At 41.6% G+C, this 20,282-nt stretch overlaps 2 protein-coding genes across 2 annotated transcripts in view; one reads left to right on the forward strand and one right to left on the reverse strand.

The window, feature by feature from the left end:
- Positions 1–20,282, forward strand: part of LOC307191369 (uncharacterized protein) — a gene marked incomplete at its 3' end in the record, with an annotated part of 547,413 nt that overhangs the window by 55,273 nt on the left and 471,858 nt on the right. The window lies entirely within an intron of this gene.
- NPVF (neuropeptide VF precursor) lies at positions 1,411–4,698 on the reverse strand (the record flags this gene model as incomplete). The annotated part of the gene is made up of 3 exons (XM_079931649.1): positions 1,411–1,462; positions 2,972–3,378; positions 4,561–4,698. The coding sequence occupies 3 exons, from the start codon at positions 4,696–4,698 to the stop codon at positions 1,411–1,413; spliced, it is 597 nt and encodes a 198-aa protein (XP_079787775.1).

Genomic DNA, 20,282 nt, shown 5'->3' on the forward strand with positions numbered 1-20,282 from the left:
TCTATAGATGAAGTGGACGCTGAGAAGGTAGCTGTCTTGAGCCTTTCTTTCTGGCAATAAGAGGCCATGGAGAGTACAGGTGGGATGAGGGTGGTTGGAAGAGATCAAGGAGCATCCAGGTCTCTTAGGTCACTGACCTAGGCAGTGTGACGTTCCCTCAGTGCTTCCCGAAGAACTCCCTTGTAGCAGAAGCAACATTATATAGAGAGGATGAGACAGGGACTCTTGATTCCCATCCCCATCCTGCCCATCCCCCTCCCTTGCCCACCCAACACCCTGGAGAAGATAGGAGAGGAGATTTTTTTCCAGAGGCCTACCATTTTCCCTCCCACCACCCTACCTCGGGCGTGAGAAAGGGCCGGCAGAGAAAAAGAGCAGCCTTGCTCCTTTCCCACTTCACGTCCTTCCAGCCCCCAGCCCTGCCAGCAATGGGGGAGGAGAAACTTTCCTTTGGATATGAGGCTGCCATCTTCAGCTGGACTTGACTGAGTTTTTTTAATATCAAGAAGTGACGAGGAAGTTTTAGAGTCTGTCCAGGGTATCATTAAGGTGGTCTCTACCCAGCAGGAAAAGGAGATTCAACACAGCCCAGCTGGGGGCAGGATGGGAGAGAATTAATACCATTTCTGGCTTGCACCCTAAGGAATTGAGGTTGCTCAATAAACTGATTAATATCTGACTAAGGACTTCTCATTCTATGACAGAAGTTGAATCACTGCGCATTCGCGTGGTGGTGTACTGTGTTTATAAATTGTTAGTTTTAAGAGTGTGATTAGATTTTCTCTGCAAATCAAAAACTTGAAATATTAAGTGAGGAGAAAAGAGATACACCAGAAGGCAAATTTCCAGATATAGATAGAAGAGACACTTAGGTATCTAATAACTGTCTTTTTCTTTTATCTTTCTTTTAAAAAAAATTTTCAATCTATCACGGATTCACTAACAGTTGATGCAATGGCAGAAATAGGTGTATAAAAATATTTGTAAATAATTTATTATTCATGTTCATTTATTTGTCAAACATGTTATTCTGTTAAATTGTTTAATATTCATCATAAAATTTGCCAGGCTACTCCTCTATTTAATTTTTTACTTAAGTGTGACTGTGTTCATACGATAGTGGTGTGGCAAATCAGTCTCTCTCTCTCCTCTTCTCCCCATTACTAGAGGCTTCTTAAGTATATTCAATGCTCTTTTTATTTAGACAAAATTACTTCATCTTTCATTTCATCTTTACATTACAATATTCTTCACATTTTTTTAAAACTTTCAATATATTAGCTGTACTGAGAAGGAAAAATTGCTGTGAATGATAATCTATTAAGAGAGGGCAATGACTTCATGCCTTGTTGTCTTCACCTCAGAGTTGTTACAGCTTTATGTCGTCTTTAGGAACAGGCTCCAGATTTCTTATTTTTCTTGTTTCAATTCTGCATCATCTATTTTCTTCAATCCCAGTCTCCTAAAATGTAAGCAGTACAAAATATTCTCATCCATCACAACAATAGCATGTAAAAGAAAGCATATGCAAATGCAAGTCATGACCCTAATTGCCTAATTATACCTGAATTGAATTGTGTTGCACTTGAAATGAATGGGATGTTGATGGGATCCTGAATTTGTCATGGGCACTTAGAATGACAATGTTACCGTTGACTCATCTCTCTCCCACATTGCCACCCCACTCCCAACATCTGATTAGTTGCCAACCTCTACCTGTACAATATCTCAGGACCTCAGCAGAAACATCAGTGGTTCTCCTTTTCCTGATAAACAACATTCAGAATATTTTATGTGGCTCTGAATATCTGCACCCTCTGCTCTTACCCCACCCTTCTTGTCTTCTTTCCTCTTCTCACCAAACTGAGCCCCAGCTCTTCTTGACTCACCTTGCTTTAGTGCCTTTGCTCATACTCCTCTCTTTGCCTGAAAATACCCTCTCTCTTCCCTCTAGTCTCTGAATGTTCAAAATAGAGTCACCATTCAAAGTCCAACTCATGAAATATCCCTGGATTCCCACATGAAGAAACATTCTTTTTTTTTGAGTCTCTGTAAGACCTTATTAGTGCCTCTCATATCATTTCATTTATCCTATCAAATATTGAGGGCTTACTACCTGCCAGACAGTTGTAGGCGTTGGGAATATGACAATGGACAAAACTTATGGGATTTATAGAACTGAAATTCTAGTAAAAAGGATGAACCCTAAATATATAATATGTCAGATGAGGATAAGTACCATGGTAAAAATAAATCAGGAGTTCTCTGAGAAGCTCTCACTGATGTCACAACCTGCCTCCTTATTTCCTTCAGGTCTTAACCAAAGGGTCAGGTTCAATTTTATATAAAAAATTTTTTTAACATATGCTCTGTACTAGAACATAATAGTAGCTTATTAAATTTTTGAACCTCTTGTGGTAGCTTGTGCTCTGATTTGTACTAGTAGATAATTCAATAAATACATATCAATATAAAGAATGATTATAATAACAGGAATTATTTATAAAAAGATCCTAGAAAAAGAAATTTTGATTTAAAGTTGAGGAAAAAGATCTTCTGAATTTGAGACCTGGGTTATTGAGATGGTGTCCTTTGTACCTGCAGGCAACTCCCTCATGCAGGACCTTTTATGCTAGAGAGGTCAAATGTTGGACAATATGTCATAGGCATGAATTCCTGATTCCGTCATCGCCTGTTATTACTTAGTGACTGGCTGTAGAGTAATGAGAGGGATGCCCATATGTGGCTTAGGGGAAGCTATCTCATTATTTCATACCTGTAGTCGTGTTTATAACTGACCTTCTATAGCTCTCACTTTACAGGTGTTTATTTCCCTGTGCCTTTTCCTTTTGCCTTCCAAGAAACCTAACTTTCTTAGAAACTTCTTTTGAAAACACGTAAGCCTTTTTAAACTTTCTGGATTAGCTCTACATAACTGCCTATGCATTTTAATTGGTATTCAAGTATTTACCTTAGGTTCTTTTGATCAGGATTCTGGATTTCTTGGGGCTGGCAGGTCACGGAGTAAAGTAACCCATTGGCAGATGATGAATGCATGGATTGTTGGAGCAAATCACTCAGTGTCTTGGTGACACTTTTGGCTATTGTTGTTCTCCCAAACCTTTGGGGCAGATTAGGAACATGTCTCGAGATGCTGTCCTCTGTATTGCTTCCAAATCTCAGAGGCGGGTTGGCCATCGCCCCAGTGCTTCTTTCTTCTTCCACGGTCCTCCCGAATCTCAGTGGCAAGTTGGCTACTGAGGGTGGCATTTTGTTGACTGCAGGTGTACTCATCTTAATGACATTTTTTGGACCCCAGTCTTTTAACTCTTCAAAATTGAGACTTCTTTCTTTTCCCCAGCAGAGATCTCCTCTAGGCTATAATTAGAAATAACCATTAAAATAACATTATTATGATAAGCAATGGATTTAAACCCCAAATTAAGTTAAATCCAGACTTTAATCTGTAGGATTGTTAAAGCTATGAACAAAGTTTGTGCTTTCATGTGCAGAATTTTTAAAATAAATAATTTGTATTAAGCTTCTTAAAGCAGTCTAGTTTCACCGTCCCTGGACTACCGTAAGACAACTCTAAAATATTAATAAAATATATACAGTGCATGCAGCAATGTGTTCGAGCAGCAAGAACATAATGAAGTAGTGAAATGAGGCAAAAGTTTATTTTACTGCAGTTATTCTCCTTCAGTTTTGATTCATGTTGTTTATGAACTATTTCATAGATTTTTATATTTTGATTTTAGAGACACCTCCCACTGCCTCTCCATTTCTCTTGTTTCCCTCCTCTTTAAAAGCCAAAGTGGTGGGTTCATGAAAGCAGAGATGCTAGCCACATTTTGGGGTACAGCTGGAGGAGACTTCTTTTTTACCTGTTCATATTCAGAGTTCCACTCTAAAAGCATTTCTCAAGAAATTGATTGCATTTTTGTCAGTATGTAAATTATATTAGTAAAACACCGATTGCTTTGTGGGTTACTACACCACTACTATACCAACTTTAAAGCAACCACTTAAAATACGGCAAATATTTAATTGGATTTAGTTTTACCATGAAAGTTTGTCCATATGAAGATTTTTAAATAACTGTTTTCTGATTGTAAAAAGTAATACCTATTCATTTCAGCAAATTTGGGAAATTCTATAAAGGCATAGAGAACAAAATAAAAATAACAGGGAATTCCACCATCTAGGGATAAACATTTTGCTTTGATATAGAAAGACAATTCAAATGTCCAGCTGAAATGTATCCAGTACTTATTTCTGCAATTACTTATTACAGCTGTGCACTTCTGAGTCAAATAGAAAATTAATGCGCCTTATGCTTGCAAAGTATCAAACTCTGCACTAAAATGGTCGTGAGAGGCCAAGCTGTGTGCTGTTGTGCTACCAAATACAAGTTAGAGCCGTACGCTGCCATGCGAACGCTGAAGTGTGACAAAAAACAAAACACGAACTTCTTCCTTACTCTTTACAAAAGCACTGGACTCAGGACAGATGTTCAGTAGTTTATGCTAGTCATGTTAGATAGAGTTAAAAACTTACCTCAGAATATTTGTCATAATTCTTTTTGCTGTGAAGATTGGGCATCATTGATTCATCTGAACAGAAGATGTTTGATGTTAATAAGATTGAAGTGGCTAGAGTCAGTAAAATGAATTGTTTTGATGAAATAATTTCCATTTTGTCCAAAATCTAGAATTAAGTTTATATGTGCAGCCCGATGTCTATATGAAGGGAGATTGTGGTCTTTTTATCCTGTCCAAAAACAAAGGAAAGTTCACTTTCACAGCGAACTCAATCCCACGTGTTTTAAGCACCAACATTAATTAGTGTTTAACTGAAATATGTATGTAAGGAATGTGGGTAATTCATTCTAGGAAGACAGCAACGTTTCTGCTTGCAAATTCATTAACTTTGAAAATAATTTTCTTCCTTATGAAGAAGCATTTAATTAGATAAGTTTGGGGCCATCGTCATTAAGATTCCAAACAGAATGCTTCATTTCTCTGAGCTCAAACAAGAAGTATTTTCTTTTTGGTGTTTACGTCAATTCTTGGGAGAAGGAAAGAAAAGTATTCAATACATGCTAGCTCTGTTAAAAAAAAGTGTTTTTTTTCACACAAAAGAGTTAGGCGTAGTATTTTCAAAATGTCAGACAAAATTACAAGTGTGAAAAGAATTCCAAATCACATAAGACCCAAATAAAATGCCATTAATTAACTTTTTGTAAAATGCTGTTTGGTTATTAAAAAGCTTCAGGAGTAAATGTCAACTGCAACGTGGAGGGTGTGCATAAGACCCAGCGATTGGCATTTTGACAAACTGGCTGTCTCAGGAGAAGCTGGAGGCAGCTCAAGGCTTTTTGTGTTTGCCCTGTGGGCCTTATTTGGCAAAACTGTATAAATCACCGGGATTTTATTTCTATGACGATGCCGCCTCCTACCTTCCACCTCAAACCCCTTAAGAACCCTGGCAGAGGATTGGTAAATCACACACATGCTAATTTTGTTGCTCCCCTGGCCCATATTATTTAGGTAATGTTGTGGTCCGTGCACGGGTTGGAAGAAGAATTTCCAGACACGAAGTATTTTAGAAAAGAGTGAGTTTATTGAGAACAAAGAGCAGAGTTAGTGATGGGCGCTACAGATACAGCCAGTCGGCTCTCCCTGGTCTATCAGGAAGTCCGCCCGCTGTATCTCCTTTCTTTCTTTCCCTGCCCAAGTCGCATGGTGCACGGTTCATACCTCAGTTGCATGGTTTGTGCCTTAGCCACACGCTCAGGGGTCATCTCTCATGGTCAAGGTGTGATTGTTGGGACAGTCGGCCCATTTTGTGCCTTAGTCATGCGGAGAGATCACTGGGACAAAGGGAATGCCTTTCGTCAGCCAGTGACTCTCAGTACCCCCATTCTACGGCATACAGGCGAAGAATGGGTTCTGGTACGTCTCGGGAGCCTCCCTCAGACTCACCCCTCGGCTGTATCCTTAGGAACTGGAAAAATTTGACCCTGAAAATCTCAAAAAGAAGAGGCTCATTTTCTTTTGTAACATGGCTTGGCCCCAGTTTACATTGGGGAACCAAGAACAATGGCCTCTTAATGGCACACTAAATTATAACACGATCCTCCAACTTGACCTCTTTTGCCGGAAACAAGGAAAGGACTCAGAGGTTCCTTATGTCCAGACCTTTATGGCCCTTAGTCAGAATCCGGATCTGAGGGATTCATGCACATGTGTCTTTCTGTTGCCGCCTTATCCCCCCGACCCCCTCTGTCTCCCTCTCTAGCAGATCTCCTAGACGACCCTCTACTCGACCTTTCCTGTCCCCCACCTCATCAACCCCCTTTGTTTCAGCCCCCGCCTCAACCCACAGCTCCCCAACAGGCACCCCCTTATCGGGGCGAAAGCCCACTCTCCTCACACAAGATCAAGAACTGCCCAACGCCAGGAAACAGGTTCTAATATGCTCCCCCTAAGGGAAGTAGCAAATGGAGACATGGGCATTATTAGAGTCCATGTTCCCTTTCCCATGTCTGACATTTTCCCAAATTCAAAACAAGTTAGGTTCCTTCAGTCAGGATCCCACCACTTTTATTAAGGCATTTCAGGCCCTCACTATAGCCTTTGACCTGACCTGGCAAGCCATTCACTTAGTCCTGACCACTTGTACTCATGAAGAGAAAAACAGGATATGGGCATTAGCCCAAGCTTGGGCAGATGAGTCACAGCTCTGTTTCCAAAACCTGGATGGATGGGGACCCATTTGGGGCTAGCTAAATGACTCTCTTTGTAACTACACCCTCAATTTTAATCAGACTAGCCTGGAGTGGAATCCCTGGTCAGAGGAAAATAAATATGATGTACATGAAGGTAATTTCACTTTGTATTGGGGAAATTCAAGGAAAAATGAGACTAAGAAATATATTAATGAAGACCACATACCCATAAATTGCTCGGCCCTGGGAACTAAATATGTGGGGATCGGTGTGACCACCCGACACTTACTTAGTTTAACCTCCCGACAAGACTTTCCTCCAAAATATAACATAATTCAACTAATATTTAGAAATTTGTTATGCCAATCCCCCCATCACACTCATAATCAGTCAGAGCCTGGCTTCTCCCCTTTACGTATAGATGATTATTTCCTCAGTGCCTGGCCTTCCCAATGTAATCCTAGGCCATGGGACCCCAGTCTATTTCCAGAGGAAAACTCCCAAAACGTCAGGGCCTGGCTCTGGGGACCCATAACAGGGGTATCCTTGAGGTGCACCAGATTTTCATTTCTATGCAGTAACAGGGTCTGTATGGATCTTCCCACACTTTGGAGGGGCTCCTGCACAATTACTGTGGTGGTCCCAGAGGTGACCATTATGACTACAAAGGATTTAGCTTCCTTAGGCATTCCCAACCTTGGGTCCTTCCTCAAGGAGGCCTTCAGACCTGTCTGGGAGAGACAAAAACAAACCACTGATTGGGGGGACATGCTTATGATAACCCAGTTCTTGAACTGCCTGAAATAGTACACAGCATCTTTAGCGGGCTCTTTGGTTTGCAGGCATACCCCTCTTAGCGAGGAGCATTCTCCATCTCACCATCATGGTCCAGGAATCTTGGAATGCTACAGTAGCAGCCATTGAGGAACAGCAGTCAGCCCTAGGCTCTCTGGCCAAGGTGCTTTGACAAAATAGGAGGGCCCTTAATGTTATAACAGCTGAGGTGGGAGGTGTCTGTGCCCTACTAAATGAGACAGGCTGCTTCTACGTTCATACCTCTGGCCAGGTTGAAGAAGACCTTCAGAGTCTAAAGAAAAAGATCAAATTAACAGAATATTTAAAAGAGAGAGCAGAACAGTGCCCCAGCTGGCTTTCGAGCCTCCTCTCCTCTATGGGGATCCAGATATGGACATGGCTGTTTCCCTTGTTGGGACCATCCATCCTGATAGCCTTTGTTTTGTTGTTTGGACCCTGCATATGAACACATTATCTAAGTTCATCTCCCAACAGGTTCAAAAGATTCAATTCCAGATGGTGCTACAACAAGGATACCGGCCAGTTGGCACATGGACTATGTTGGAGCAAGCCACCTTATCATTCCGCGGGCTCTCATCACCCTCCGTAAATACACCCTGACAGAGAGCGGGTATCGGGAACCCAGGACCCCTATAACGCCCCTGTCCAGCAGGAAGAAGCTAGGAACGGTCATCACCCCTTTCCCCAATAACCTGGGCTCCTCTGGCCGGAGATGGGGATAGGTAGATAGTCAGTCATGAATGGGGTATTCAGGGGCCAAAGATTTGGCCCATAAATAAAAAGAGGGGAGAATGTGGAGCCCTGCATCAAGGACACCCTACATCAAGGACACAGGACAAAAACTCTGGAATTAACCAATCCCCCATAACAACTGTTGCCATGGGCTCTCCTGATCTAAACTGGACAGCCCCCCGACTCCATATCAGGTAAAATATTCACCATGTAGCAACCTTATTGCATCCTGACCAATCACCTAATGCCATCCTGCCAGCAGGAATTTTCTTTGTCTTGAGGCTATAAAAGTTGGCTACTAGCCCGCAAAGGGGGTCGACTTTCCCTGGCTACCAGGAAGTCGGCCTGCTGTTCTTGCAGTGACCCTTCTCTTTTATAAACTCTGTCTTCCTTACATTCTGCCTTGTGTCTGGAAATTCTTTTCCAACCTGCACTTGGACCACAACAGGTAATCTCGCATTGCCACAGGCGCATGGACATCATGGCATAAGAAAAGAATTTACAGAAATAAATGCTTATTTACTGAAATGCCAAAGCAGGTCTTTTTTGGAGCAGCTGACTGGTATTCTATTTACTTATTCATTTGGCTGCCTTGCATCTTTGTTGCTACACCCGGTCTTTCTCTAGTTGTGGCGAGCGGGGGCTACTCTTGGTTGCGGTGCATGGGCTTCTCATTGTGGTGGTTTCTCTTGTCGTGGAGCACAGGCTCTAGGCGCGTGGGCTCAGTAGTTTTAGCTCACGGGCTCTAGAGCGCAGGCTCAGTAGTTGTGGCGCACAGGCTTTGTTGCTCCACAGCATGTAGGATCTTCCCGGACCAGGGCTCGAACCCATGTCCCCCGCGTTGGCAGGTGGATTCTTAAACGCTGCGCCACCAGGGAAGTCCCTGACTGGTATTCTTAAAGACCTCCTTTATCACTAGACTGCCTAGGTTCTAGAGAAATCATTACTTGTTCCCACCTCTCCATTCAACCCTCTCAGAAGAAAAAGACCTTGCACTGATCGATTTCTAACACTCCAGCTACTTCTAGATACAGGCACTTAGAGCTGAATTCACAAAAGAGCAAGTCATAAAATTGCACCTTTTATGTCAAGAATTGTACCACCTCTAGCTTCTCTTACCAACCTACCATAATTTGAGGTATGAGATGGGCAGATCTATTAAAGATCTACAGAATAAATCAGAAAGTTGAAAAACAATTGTGGGTAAACTCTTGGGTACCCCAAGGTCACACTTGCCTGTGGCCTCTCTTAAGGCAGTTGACATCACTGGTCTCATTTATTTTGGACTCTGGTAGCCAAGAATCCCCACAGCAGGAGGCAATTAATTCAATTCATAGTCTACTGTTAATTTTGCAATGTTGTTATTGGATTATTTGGGCTTAATTTCCCTGAGGATTTAATACATTTCTCTTCCAAATTGTTCCTTTGCAAACTGCTGATGGAACTTCCTGTTTATTGTGGTCAGTAGATCCAAACTTTTGAGAATTGGGTGAAGCAAGGAGCAAGTTATGTTGGCCGAGTTCAGACTCTGGAAAAAGTGGAATGGATCAGCCTGGGTCTCTTTCAAAACATGCTTGTATGTAGTTGTTTCAAACGTTAGCAGTTCACCAGTCTTCAGTGCTGCTACTTGGGGTTTTGGCACATCAATTAATTTTTCTGACTGCAGTCAGTATCCAGAGTAGCTGATGTGACTAATTACTCCCTTGCCTCGACTGGGTTTAAACTTCCAAGTTTAGAGTATAATTAGAGTTCTAATCTTATTAATATAGGGCTTGGCTCTTTTCAACTACATCTTCCATTAGCTTTGAAAATGTTAACAGGTATAAGAGAACATTACCTAACATACACAATACGAAATCACCATAAATCTTTTGATGAAATATGCTGCCATATACCTAGCACATTTAGGGATTCTTGATGAGACATATGAGCATACAAAAATAAAATCTATCTCCCTGACGTGTGGCATTTCCACACATGCTTCGTTTACTAAGACTTTAGAGAACTTAAGCCTACTCCCTTCTAAGCTTTTCTCTCCATCCTGGACACTTCTGAGCTTTGGAAACCCCAGATACTTAGCTTCCTACCAGACAGTGCTGTTGGGATGTCCCACAAGCATCTCAAGTCCAGTATGTCCAAAATGGAATTTATCCATTCAATACCTGTCTCTCCTCCTGTTTTCCATTTCAGTGAATAGTTACTATATTTGTCAGGGTCCAATCAGAAGACAGAAAACACACAGTAATTTGAATAGGAAATGGTTAATATAGGGAATTACTAGTTATAATAGGAGATTAGCTATAAAGGGGTAAAGAATACTCGAGGGCCAAGGGAGAGTATCCAAGGGAAGGACAAACTGACTGGAATTCAGCCTGTATTGGAGAAGGTGTGGATAGTAGAGAAGTCTGTTGGGTCACCCCAACAGACTTTTGGGTCTTCTGCATCACGGTCTACAGTTAATTGTGTTGTTTCTAGTTTTGAGCTATTGCACTCAATAATAATGGCCTATATTTTTTGACCACTTGTCATGTGCCAGGAACTGTTCTGTTAAAGTGCTGTTAAGCACTTTGTGAATTAGCTTCTTTATCTTTCATGATAATCCCATGAGCAGGTACCATTATTGTTCCTATTCTACGGAAAGGGAAACTAGGACACAGAAAGAGTAAGTAACTTTCCCTATAGGTGGCAGATCCAGGATTGAATGCAAGCAGTCTGAACACTCACTCCCTATGCTGGTCTGCCCAATCAAGCCTGTTATCTCCTAACTTCTAGATAGCTCTTACAGCTGTTCATTTTTCTCCATCCCCATTGCTTTTACTCAGTTCATCGTTTTCTCTTGCCTAGACCTTTGTGTTTGTCCTCTTCAGTTCTTCCTCCACCACACAATCAGAAAAAATTTTATAATACAATATATTTATGATTTCTTCCTTAATATCATCCAGTGGTTTCCCACCTCCCTCGGAATCCCTAAGCCCACTCTCTAGGACCTGTTCTCTGCTTATTTCTCCAGCATTCTCTCTCACCATTCCCTACCAGCTCTGTTTTATGACTAACTTCTTTCTGTTCTTCCAAATGGATGAGGTTTCTCTTGCCTCCAGGCCTCTGCCCAGGATTTTCCTGTGCATGGGGTATGTATCCACTCCCCTCTGTCCTTCTTACACCGATTCATTGTTTGGGTCTCAGCTGAGGCATCCTATGTTGGGAGAAGACTTCTGACTTGGCGTTCCGTCAATGGCTCCTTTCACTGACTTGCCCTGTTTCTTGTCTCCTCTTCTGCTGCTCTGTAAATTGTGTGAGGGCGGGACCTTGCTTTTGCAGATCATAGGAGTATTTCTATTGTCTATCTCACAGATGCTCAGAAAATTTTATTTCTAAATAAATGAATAAATTTTTCATTAGTATTGAGAATAGGAGTTAAAACTGAAGTTGCTTGTTACTTATTTTTCCTGGTTTTGGCCACCGACCAGAGTTTTCTCTTTACTGAGACTTATATATATTTTTTAATTTAAAAAATTTTTTTGCGGTACGCGAGCCTCTCACTGTTGTGTCCTCTCCCGTTGCGGAGCACAGGCTCCAGACGCGCAGGTTCAGCGGCCATGGCTCACGGGCCCAGCCGCTCTGCGGCATGTGGGATCTTCCCGGACCGGGACACAAACCCGTGTCCCCTGCATCGGCAGGCGGACTCTCAACCACTGTGCCACCAGGGAAGCCTGAGACATATATTTTTAGACCTTAAGTTTGTGGCTTATTCTGAAACCATAGCATCTTAACATTCTCTTGCTGAGGATTCGCATCGAGGGCTTTCCCAGACTGAGACCTCTACATGGACCGTCAGGGATAGGTAGGTTGAATGTGAACTTAGGTTTATTCTGTTGTAGTGGAGCATGCAGCTTGATAAGTTCAATATGTCCTGATGGATCCAGCTGTGTTGATGGGCCAAAACACGAGGAAGGGTGTGAAAGGGGACTGCACAGCCCTAAGGAGGGCATCCTGATGATGCTTCAGGGTCTCTCACTAGGCAGACTTCTTAGGCCCACTGGCTGAGCACAGAAAAGGGTTCTCTGATTGCTTATTATTTGTTCACAACCACTAGCTGCACGCTAACCTCTGGCAGGCAGTCAGAGTTGGGGACAAATCATTTCCATCAATCAGGAAGTGAGCTGACTTGTTTTGGGTTTAGGACTTTGTAAGGCTCTGGTTTATCTGAACTCCTAGTAAAACATTTCAAATAAGAGACTGTTTTTGTGCCATGGGCTGTATGTTTTTATTTAAATCTTTATATAGAAGGGCCAGCTCACTCCACACATTGATCTAGGCCCCCTGAGGCCGTGGCAAGATCTACCAAAGAGGTGATGAATTTTAATATCCAGAGGAACCTCATTATAGAGCCCTTCTTCTTACCCTCAACCCAGCCATTTACTTCCAGGCACTTGCCTTTTTACACTGCTTATTTCTTCCTTTCTCTCTAAGCATAATCCAACTGCTATGCTATGCAGAAGAATTGATGGCCATTATAGTCTTATTTTGCATTTCATGTTTGCGAAGTATTTTACAACTATTTGTTAGTTAATATCTGGCCCTCTTTAGAGGTGGGTGGTGGTGTTACTGTATAATTTATTTCAGTATTATGTGTGCAAAGAGAAAGAAATACCTGCCTTGGTTCCAAACAAAAATATCCCTATGCAAATTGTGTAAAATTATTATTTTTAAAATGTGTGGTGGTGCCTTTGTTTCAAGATTTATGAGTGGCTTGTTATAATGAGCTTGTCATATTTTGGTAGCAGGGTTGTATTTTCTTCTGTATTTACGATGACAGATTACAATGCCAGGGCCTTGGAAGGTGCCGATGTGAATGTGAGACAAAGATTATTCCTTTATGTAGTAAAAGCAGTTGAAATTCAATTCTGGTTGAAATAACTTAAAGAGTCAAATTGTAGAATACAAGAAAAGACATTAAATATTTATAAAAATTAATTCACATGATTTATTCTAGGAGGTTGATTAAATGGCAAGGTCGATATATCTAAAGGATGTATTTTATTTTTTTATTTTTTTTAATTTTTTTTTTTTTGTGGTACGTGGGCCTCTCACTATTGTGGCCTCTCCCGTTGTGGAGCATAGGCTCCGGATGCACAGGCTCCCGACGCGCAGGCTCAGCGGCCATGGCTCACGGGCCCAACCGCTCCGCAGCATGTGGGATCTTCCCGGACCGGGGCACGAACCCGTGTCCCCTGCATCGCATTGGCAGGCGGACTCTCAACCACTGCGCCACCAGGGAAGCCCTAAAGGACGTATTTTAGAACAATACATTGAACAAACTTGCAGTATCAGTATTAGATCTTTCAAACGATATGGTGTGGTACTGTTTAAAAATAATTTAAAGCAATTGTGCAAGGCTGATTAGGAAGCAAACTCTCCTCAGCAAGGCCTTCCAACTCGAGCTTTTATGTTTTTTAATGTTTCATTTTTATTGACATTTTTTCCCTTGCAGGAAAAATGTGTGATTTTTACTAGCCTGGCAGGGGGTTGTGGTACCTCTTGCCAAAGTGTCAAGAAAACTACGAATTCTCTACATGAGGGACAAAGGCCAGATGTTTAGTTAAAACAACACATAGCGTTTATACAAATATAGGTAATGGAAAACCAAGACCTTTACTGGGATTTCTTTTTTTTTCTCTGTTTTTGGCCAATCTTGTCTTTCGATATTTTTAAAATAAGCAAGCAGCCATCTTGTTTTTCTAACCTGAGCAGAAGAATTTAGTTTCTTACAAAGTGTGTGCTTTTTCAATACCTTGGGTTTTTTTGTTTTATCTTTGTTTTGAAGGATTCTGCTCCAAAATGTGGAATGTGTTCTTCAAATAATAATTTGCTTTAATAAAAAGAAAGTGTGAGACTTTGAATAGCTTAGGAAGGACCTAGCCTAATCCTTAGGCTGACGTTTTCCACTATCCTGGCCACACCTTCACTGGGGAGGAAATCTGTCGCTTAAACCTACACGGATGTGGGTTTTGGAGGGTATTTAAAAAGACAACTGTTTCTCATCTCAAACAGAGGAATAAGGACAGATGGGTGACCAATAAAAATTAGCATCATCATTCAAATGGACCCTCCTAGATGCTCTTTCATCTCTGATGGAAAAAAATGAAAAGGGGGTGAATTGAAATACGCGTATGAATGGGTTGTTGTTCGTTTATTTTTTTCTTCCTGATTGGGGGTCACGTGGTTTCTGTGCTCCTGTGGGCTCTTGGTGAGAGCTCCCACAAGGTCTGCAGGAGCCATGCAATTGCCTTGGTTCTGAGTAGAAGCTGGCCTGGCTCTGACCACACTTGCACTAACACATGGGCATTTGGACTTTATTCTTTTCTGTTACCAGTCCTTTGGCTTTGGCCATACTTCCTGCCTCTTTGCTCTAGGTCTGAGCTCATGTGAGTACCTCATACCAGTGGGCCCCTGGATTACACTGGCTGGACTTCGTCACTGAGAAGGGGGTTACACTTCTCTTCAACACTGGTTTTATTGGACCCTCAAAGGGATGTGTCCATGACATAGCCAGGAATTACTGCATGGCAGTTTTGCTGGCTAAACTCAGTCAGGTCCATGACATATAAAATGCAACCAATTCTGAGCAAGCAAATAGAAAAGCCCTCGGCCAAATAGTTGTATTTGGAGGGGACACTTAAAAACATACTTTTAAACCTACAGTGACTTTGGGTATAAATTTAATTAAAGGAGAAGATTTTCTGGTAATCTTCTCATTGTAAAAGGTGAGATCTAGACAGAAAATTCTATACTTATGGAGGTTAAATGAACTAAATAAGTGTTAACCTAATCCTGTTAAATATCAACTGGATTTAATTCTAAACTGGGTTTTGTACCAGGTGAATTTAAGAAATCAGATATTTCCTTTTTGAGTACCTATAGTAAAGAAAATAGACAAAGCTAGGAAAGGTTTCAGAATATATTTAGACGCACAAGCAGGCATACCATCTCTAGGGACAATAGCCGATTATAAATACAGGCTTGAATGACCCGGAGCAGTTTAAGAATAGTGGGCTTTGGCTGATGGGCCCTGGTGGAGCCCCTTCTGATTTAATGATAGCAGTAGCCAATGATCCATGGTCTAGAAGCATCAATGTGGATCTTCCAATAAATACCTCCTCTGTCTGTGCCCCATTCCCCAACCTCTACGTCAAGAGCAGTAGAATCGCCCTTCCTATGTTTTCATATACTTTAGGCTGAAGTTTATTTAAATTATCTCTTTAAAACTTTCCTTAATGAATATCTTGACCTGATCTCATTTGGATTAAAATATCCAGGGGGGAAGGGGTCCTATAATCCTAGGCAGTCCCTGATACACAGGCTAAGCAGGGCGTAGTGAGAGATGGAATAGAAGAAAACTCACTGTGGGCTCACTTTGGACCTCCCTGCCTCCTGAGTGGTTTCCTGTTTGTGTAAGTGTTTTGTAGTTGAGGCCTTCATTATTGAGGACAGCGGCAAAACTAGGCTCTCCTTTACCTGAGAGATTACTCAAATCCTTTGTTGCATATTACTAAAATTTCTAACGTGTTTAAACAAAATGGGGAATTTATTATGAGGATACTGGGATGTCTTATGAATGAGACTGGGGCCTATAGAACATCTGGAGCCTAGGATTCAAATCACCATCAGGACTTTCTCCTGCATCCTCGTTTCTTCTCTCTGTGCATCAGCTTCATTATTGCCTCCTACCGCTGTCTTGATCTCTCTGCTTCTCTATCTGCCAAAACTTCTGAGTTTACACATCCTCAGTTTCAGCCACCCTATGAGAAACTGCCTCGTCTGAGTTCCAGATTCAACATGCCAGGGAAAGATTATGATTGGCCCGGTCTAGGTAAGGTACCCCATCCTGAACCAGTCATTTGTGGCCAGGGTGGGTCACACTGCCCTAACATAGAAGATCCAATTGCAAACCTGTGGAAGAGCTGGGGGTGGGTGGTACTACTGGGAAGACAGTACAGTAGGTGTTCAAAAGAGCAGGAAAGACAGAGTATAAGGGAGAATCTGGACTCTTCTCTCCCTAAATCCAATTCACTTTGCAGAGGAAAACTACTTCCCAAGCTGATGAAAAACTAGTTCTGACATGCAGTCAAAGGGCATCTTAACCATCCTGTGATGGTGTGGCTATTTCTGTTCCTCTCTAAAGGTGCTGAGGAGGTCTTTATCCTAGCCCAGTGATACCAACAGACAGTGCTTTCATTGCTGCCGTCTAGATCTTTGTTTTTGCAAGCAGCTGCTCTTGGGTGATATTTCTGTGGCTCGTTTGGGGCTTTGATGATAAAAACAAAACAAAACAAAATAAATTCTAGATCTTCCTTCCCCAGGGGCAGCCGAGGGCACAATTCCCAGCTATTTCTCCATATATCCATGAAAAGCGGTGCCAACTTTGAGAGCCTGTAAGATTCCCTTTCTCCCCTGGCAGGCGAGAGCCCTGGCTCAAGTGTTCCTCTTCGGCATTTGGAGGCACTCCTGATTCCAGCATTATGCTCAGTACTGGATATGAAGTACTGTCCTGAGAATTTCAGGACCAGGTGGTTTGGTCCCTAAATGGTCCTCTTTCCTAAATGTTTCTGAAGCCCTTTATGCTGCTATGTGATACTGGCTTGTTTCATTTCTTTGCACTGAGTTTACTAAGGTCAGGTGAGTTCTGTGACCCAGAGTAGAATGGTTCATTGCCCTCTGAACAAGAAAGTTTATTTTTCTATTAAGTTAGGCAGATTTACCATTCTTTGCCTGATCCTTGGGTAGTCTTCCTTGGAAACACTCCAAAATTTCCTCTCCTTATATAATGAACTACGTAGAGATCAGCAAGGAGTGTTTATTTTGGAGACAGTAAAAATAAGACTCTTGTGTATAATTCCAAATATAGGCATATATTCTTTGGTAATTAGCTTCATTGTTCTCTGTCATTTTTTTTTGACAGTATTTACACTAAATTAGAAGTAGTAATAATGGGATATCCTAGTTCAATCCTACAACCATATCTGTCTACAATAAAATATTTGCTTTTAGTGACAGAAAGTATTTCAGAAGTGTTCATTAAAACAATTTGATAACTGTATATCCATTATTAATAACCCAAGACGGGGATTACATGTTACGTGACTCGTAACCAATAAGGAGGCTGCCACTTCCATAATTATAAAGAATTCATATCACATCCATTTTACTATTCTGTATCATTTGACCCATTTATGGCTCATTCCGAAAGAGTAAGATTTAAAAATTTATAAAGTTTTTCAAATGAAAAATCTGCCAGGTAATTTCTCCCTTCCATTGCTGGCAGTAGATGCTCTCCATCTAAGAGGCTGAGTGTTTGGTTCCACAGCGCTCTCCTCTAACTACATAACAGTTAAGAGAGTTCAGGATCCCCTGAGTTATGGTGACCCCTCTCCCTCGGGAGAGAGCCTGGGCAGAGGGCGTACACCTGGGAAGCATTCTGAGGTGTAAATTGTGAAAAGGGACTTGGGGAGGGTGATGTCAGTTGGCTACGTCTGGAATAAAATTAAGCTGTGGGGTGAAGGGTAGCCACTCAGTGTCCACGTGCTCTCTGTTCAGTGGTCCAGTCAAAGGTTCTGACCAGCCCATTTGGAGAAAAAGTTGAGCAAATGCTCTGCAGGGCTGGCTGAGTCATCAGCCCAGAAAGTTCCCCCAAAGGGTTGCGTACTAGTTGCTGCTACCACTGCTGCTATTATTCTAGAGTTCACTGTGGGCTGGAGGAAGAGAAGGTGGGGTGCAGCCTGGGAGAGAGGAGAGCATAACTGGAAGGTTGGTAGAAGATGGATTTTTATCTTCTAGGTTTTCTTTCTGGCACAGAAGAAGGAATCAGGCCTAGTGAATGATTCTTGGCCTGTTATTCTTCTCCTTCACCCCCACTCCAAATCTCAAATGCAGTTCACCTTGGAGCGTCTTATAATTAGGGTCAAGGAGATCCCGAGTTTATTGTTACACCTGAGAACCCGGGGCAGCGTTGTACCTAATACACTGCAAATTAGTACCGAGAGACTACCTCCTTTCCCACGTGATCTGATTGCATCACCCTCTCTCTCTCTTTGGACAGGCATGTTGAACAGCAGTTGCTGAAGTGATTTTGATGAAATATGACCTTTGAAGACTGTGGCCACTGACCAAAGAATCTGAACTACAGTTTCCAACATTTTACAGGCTACAAAACATAAGCTGGCCAGCATTTATTGCTTGTACTAACAGCTTGAGTCAAGTTTCCTAAGCCTACAGAGAAGACCTCTTACTGCTGCTAATTTTACTATCAGCAAAGAAAAGGGAAATAGGAAACCATATGGAATGGCTGAATGAGAGCATTTGTGAGAGCAGTATGAACGCGGATTATCCGAAGAGAGGGCAACTTTTTTCTAAAACTAAAAAGGACTCAATTTGCATAGAAATAAAGTGGGGAAAAAATGTAATGTAGAAAAAGTTATAAGCAGAGATTCTGCTCTGGCCTCTCAGGATGGCATTGATTTACATATTAAGGCAGTCACCAGGGAAATGTTAAAAACCCTCTAGGGAAATTTCCAATGTGATGGATAGAACTTTAATATTAATATAGGATTCATCATGATAATGTAAGTCATAGATCTAAGTCTCCCTTCATCAAATGAATAGTCCCTTTCCAGCCTATTATACAGGCAGCACATGCTTTAAATAGTGTCATGTGGGAGACTTGAAGTCTTTCTTTACCTGCAGTTTCTGAAGTTTTGTTCACAGGAATAGTGACCCACCGGGTCATCCATCTTTAATTATGTCATCTAGACCATTTGCATTTTCCCCTTTTTATTAATATTTAGTGTTCCTTAAAATATACTTCCATCGTACTTTTTTTCACAAATAGAAAAAGCATAATTCAACACATACTATTTCATACATGCAGTGACTGTGAAGGGAAGATCTGATTCTTAATCTATTCGTTGATCATTATACAAGGAAAAAAGTGATTTCTGGGTTGCTATTTGATTTAGTTATCTAGTACATAATTATCAACCATATGCATGTGTATTGTTCATCTTACTCAGGGTTTCCTAGTCTTCTAACACTGACACCCCACAAAATGGTGGCTGAGTCTCTCTAGAATCCTATAAGACAATGACAATCTTTTTGGAGTGAGAATGATTGCAGTGTTGATACCAATATAATAAATGCCAGTAATAATAAATGTTAAGATTCATCTGCTGCTTTTTTCAGCAGAAATTCAAATATTCATTAGTGGAGCATATAATCACTTTTTCTTACTTTAGCCCAAAACACACATGAAAATAAATTCATAAGTACAGACTATGAATACAGACATAAATTGTGTACACAGACAAGTAGACCCTCAAGTTCTACAAGGAAGAGGGGGCTTTCCTTAAGCCTGGAATCACTGCACTATGTCTTTAAATTCGTGATGTGCATTGGTTTCATTCTATTCCATTTCTCCGCTCATGAAGTAACCAATGTCAACATTTGGGGTATCATTTCATGTATTTAGTTGGTATCCATTCTGGGGTGTAAAGGTTCTGAAAAGTCCTGCTGTAAAGAAAATTATTTAATGGGTAGACTCTAGCATTCCTAACTTTCTTTTGACCTAACTTTCTTTTGATCTTATTTTTCAAATAAGATCTATAAACACATTTGGAAATGCTGGTCTAGTGGAGGTGTTCATAAACTGGGCCTCCTCGATTTTTTTTTTTTTTTTTTGGCTGCGTTGGGTCTTCGTTGCTGCACGCGGGCCTTCTCTGGTTGCATCCAGTGGGGGCTACTCTTCGTTGGACGTGCTTCTCATTAAGGTGGCTTCTCTTGTGGAGCACAGGCTCTAGGAGCGCGGGCTTCAGTAGCTGTGGCTTGTGGGCTCTAGAGTGCAGGCTCAGTAGTTGTGGTGTGCGGGCTTTGTTGCTCTGTGGCATGTGGGATTTTCCCAGGCCAGGGCTCAAACCCGTGTCCCCCCATTGACAGGCGGATTCTTAACCAC

Source organism: Stenella coeruleoalba, assembly GCF_951394435.1.
Source record: "Stenella coeruleoalba genome assembly, chromosome: 9".
Classification (NCBI taxonomy): Eukaryota; Metazoa; Chordata; class Mammalia; order Artiodactyla; family Delphinidae; genus Stenella; species Stenella coeruleoalba.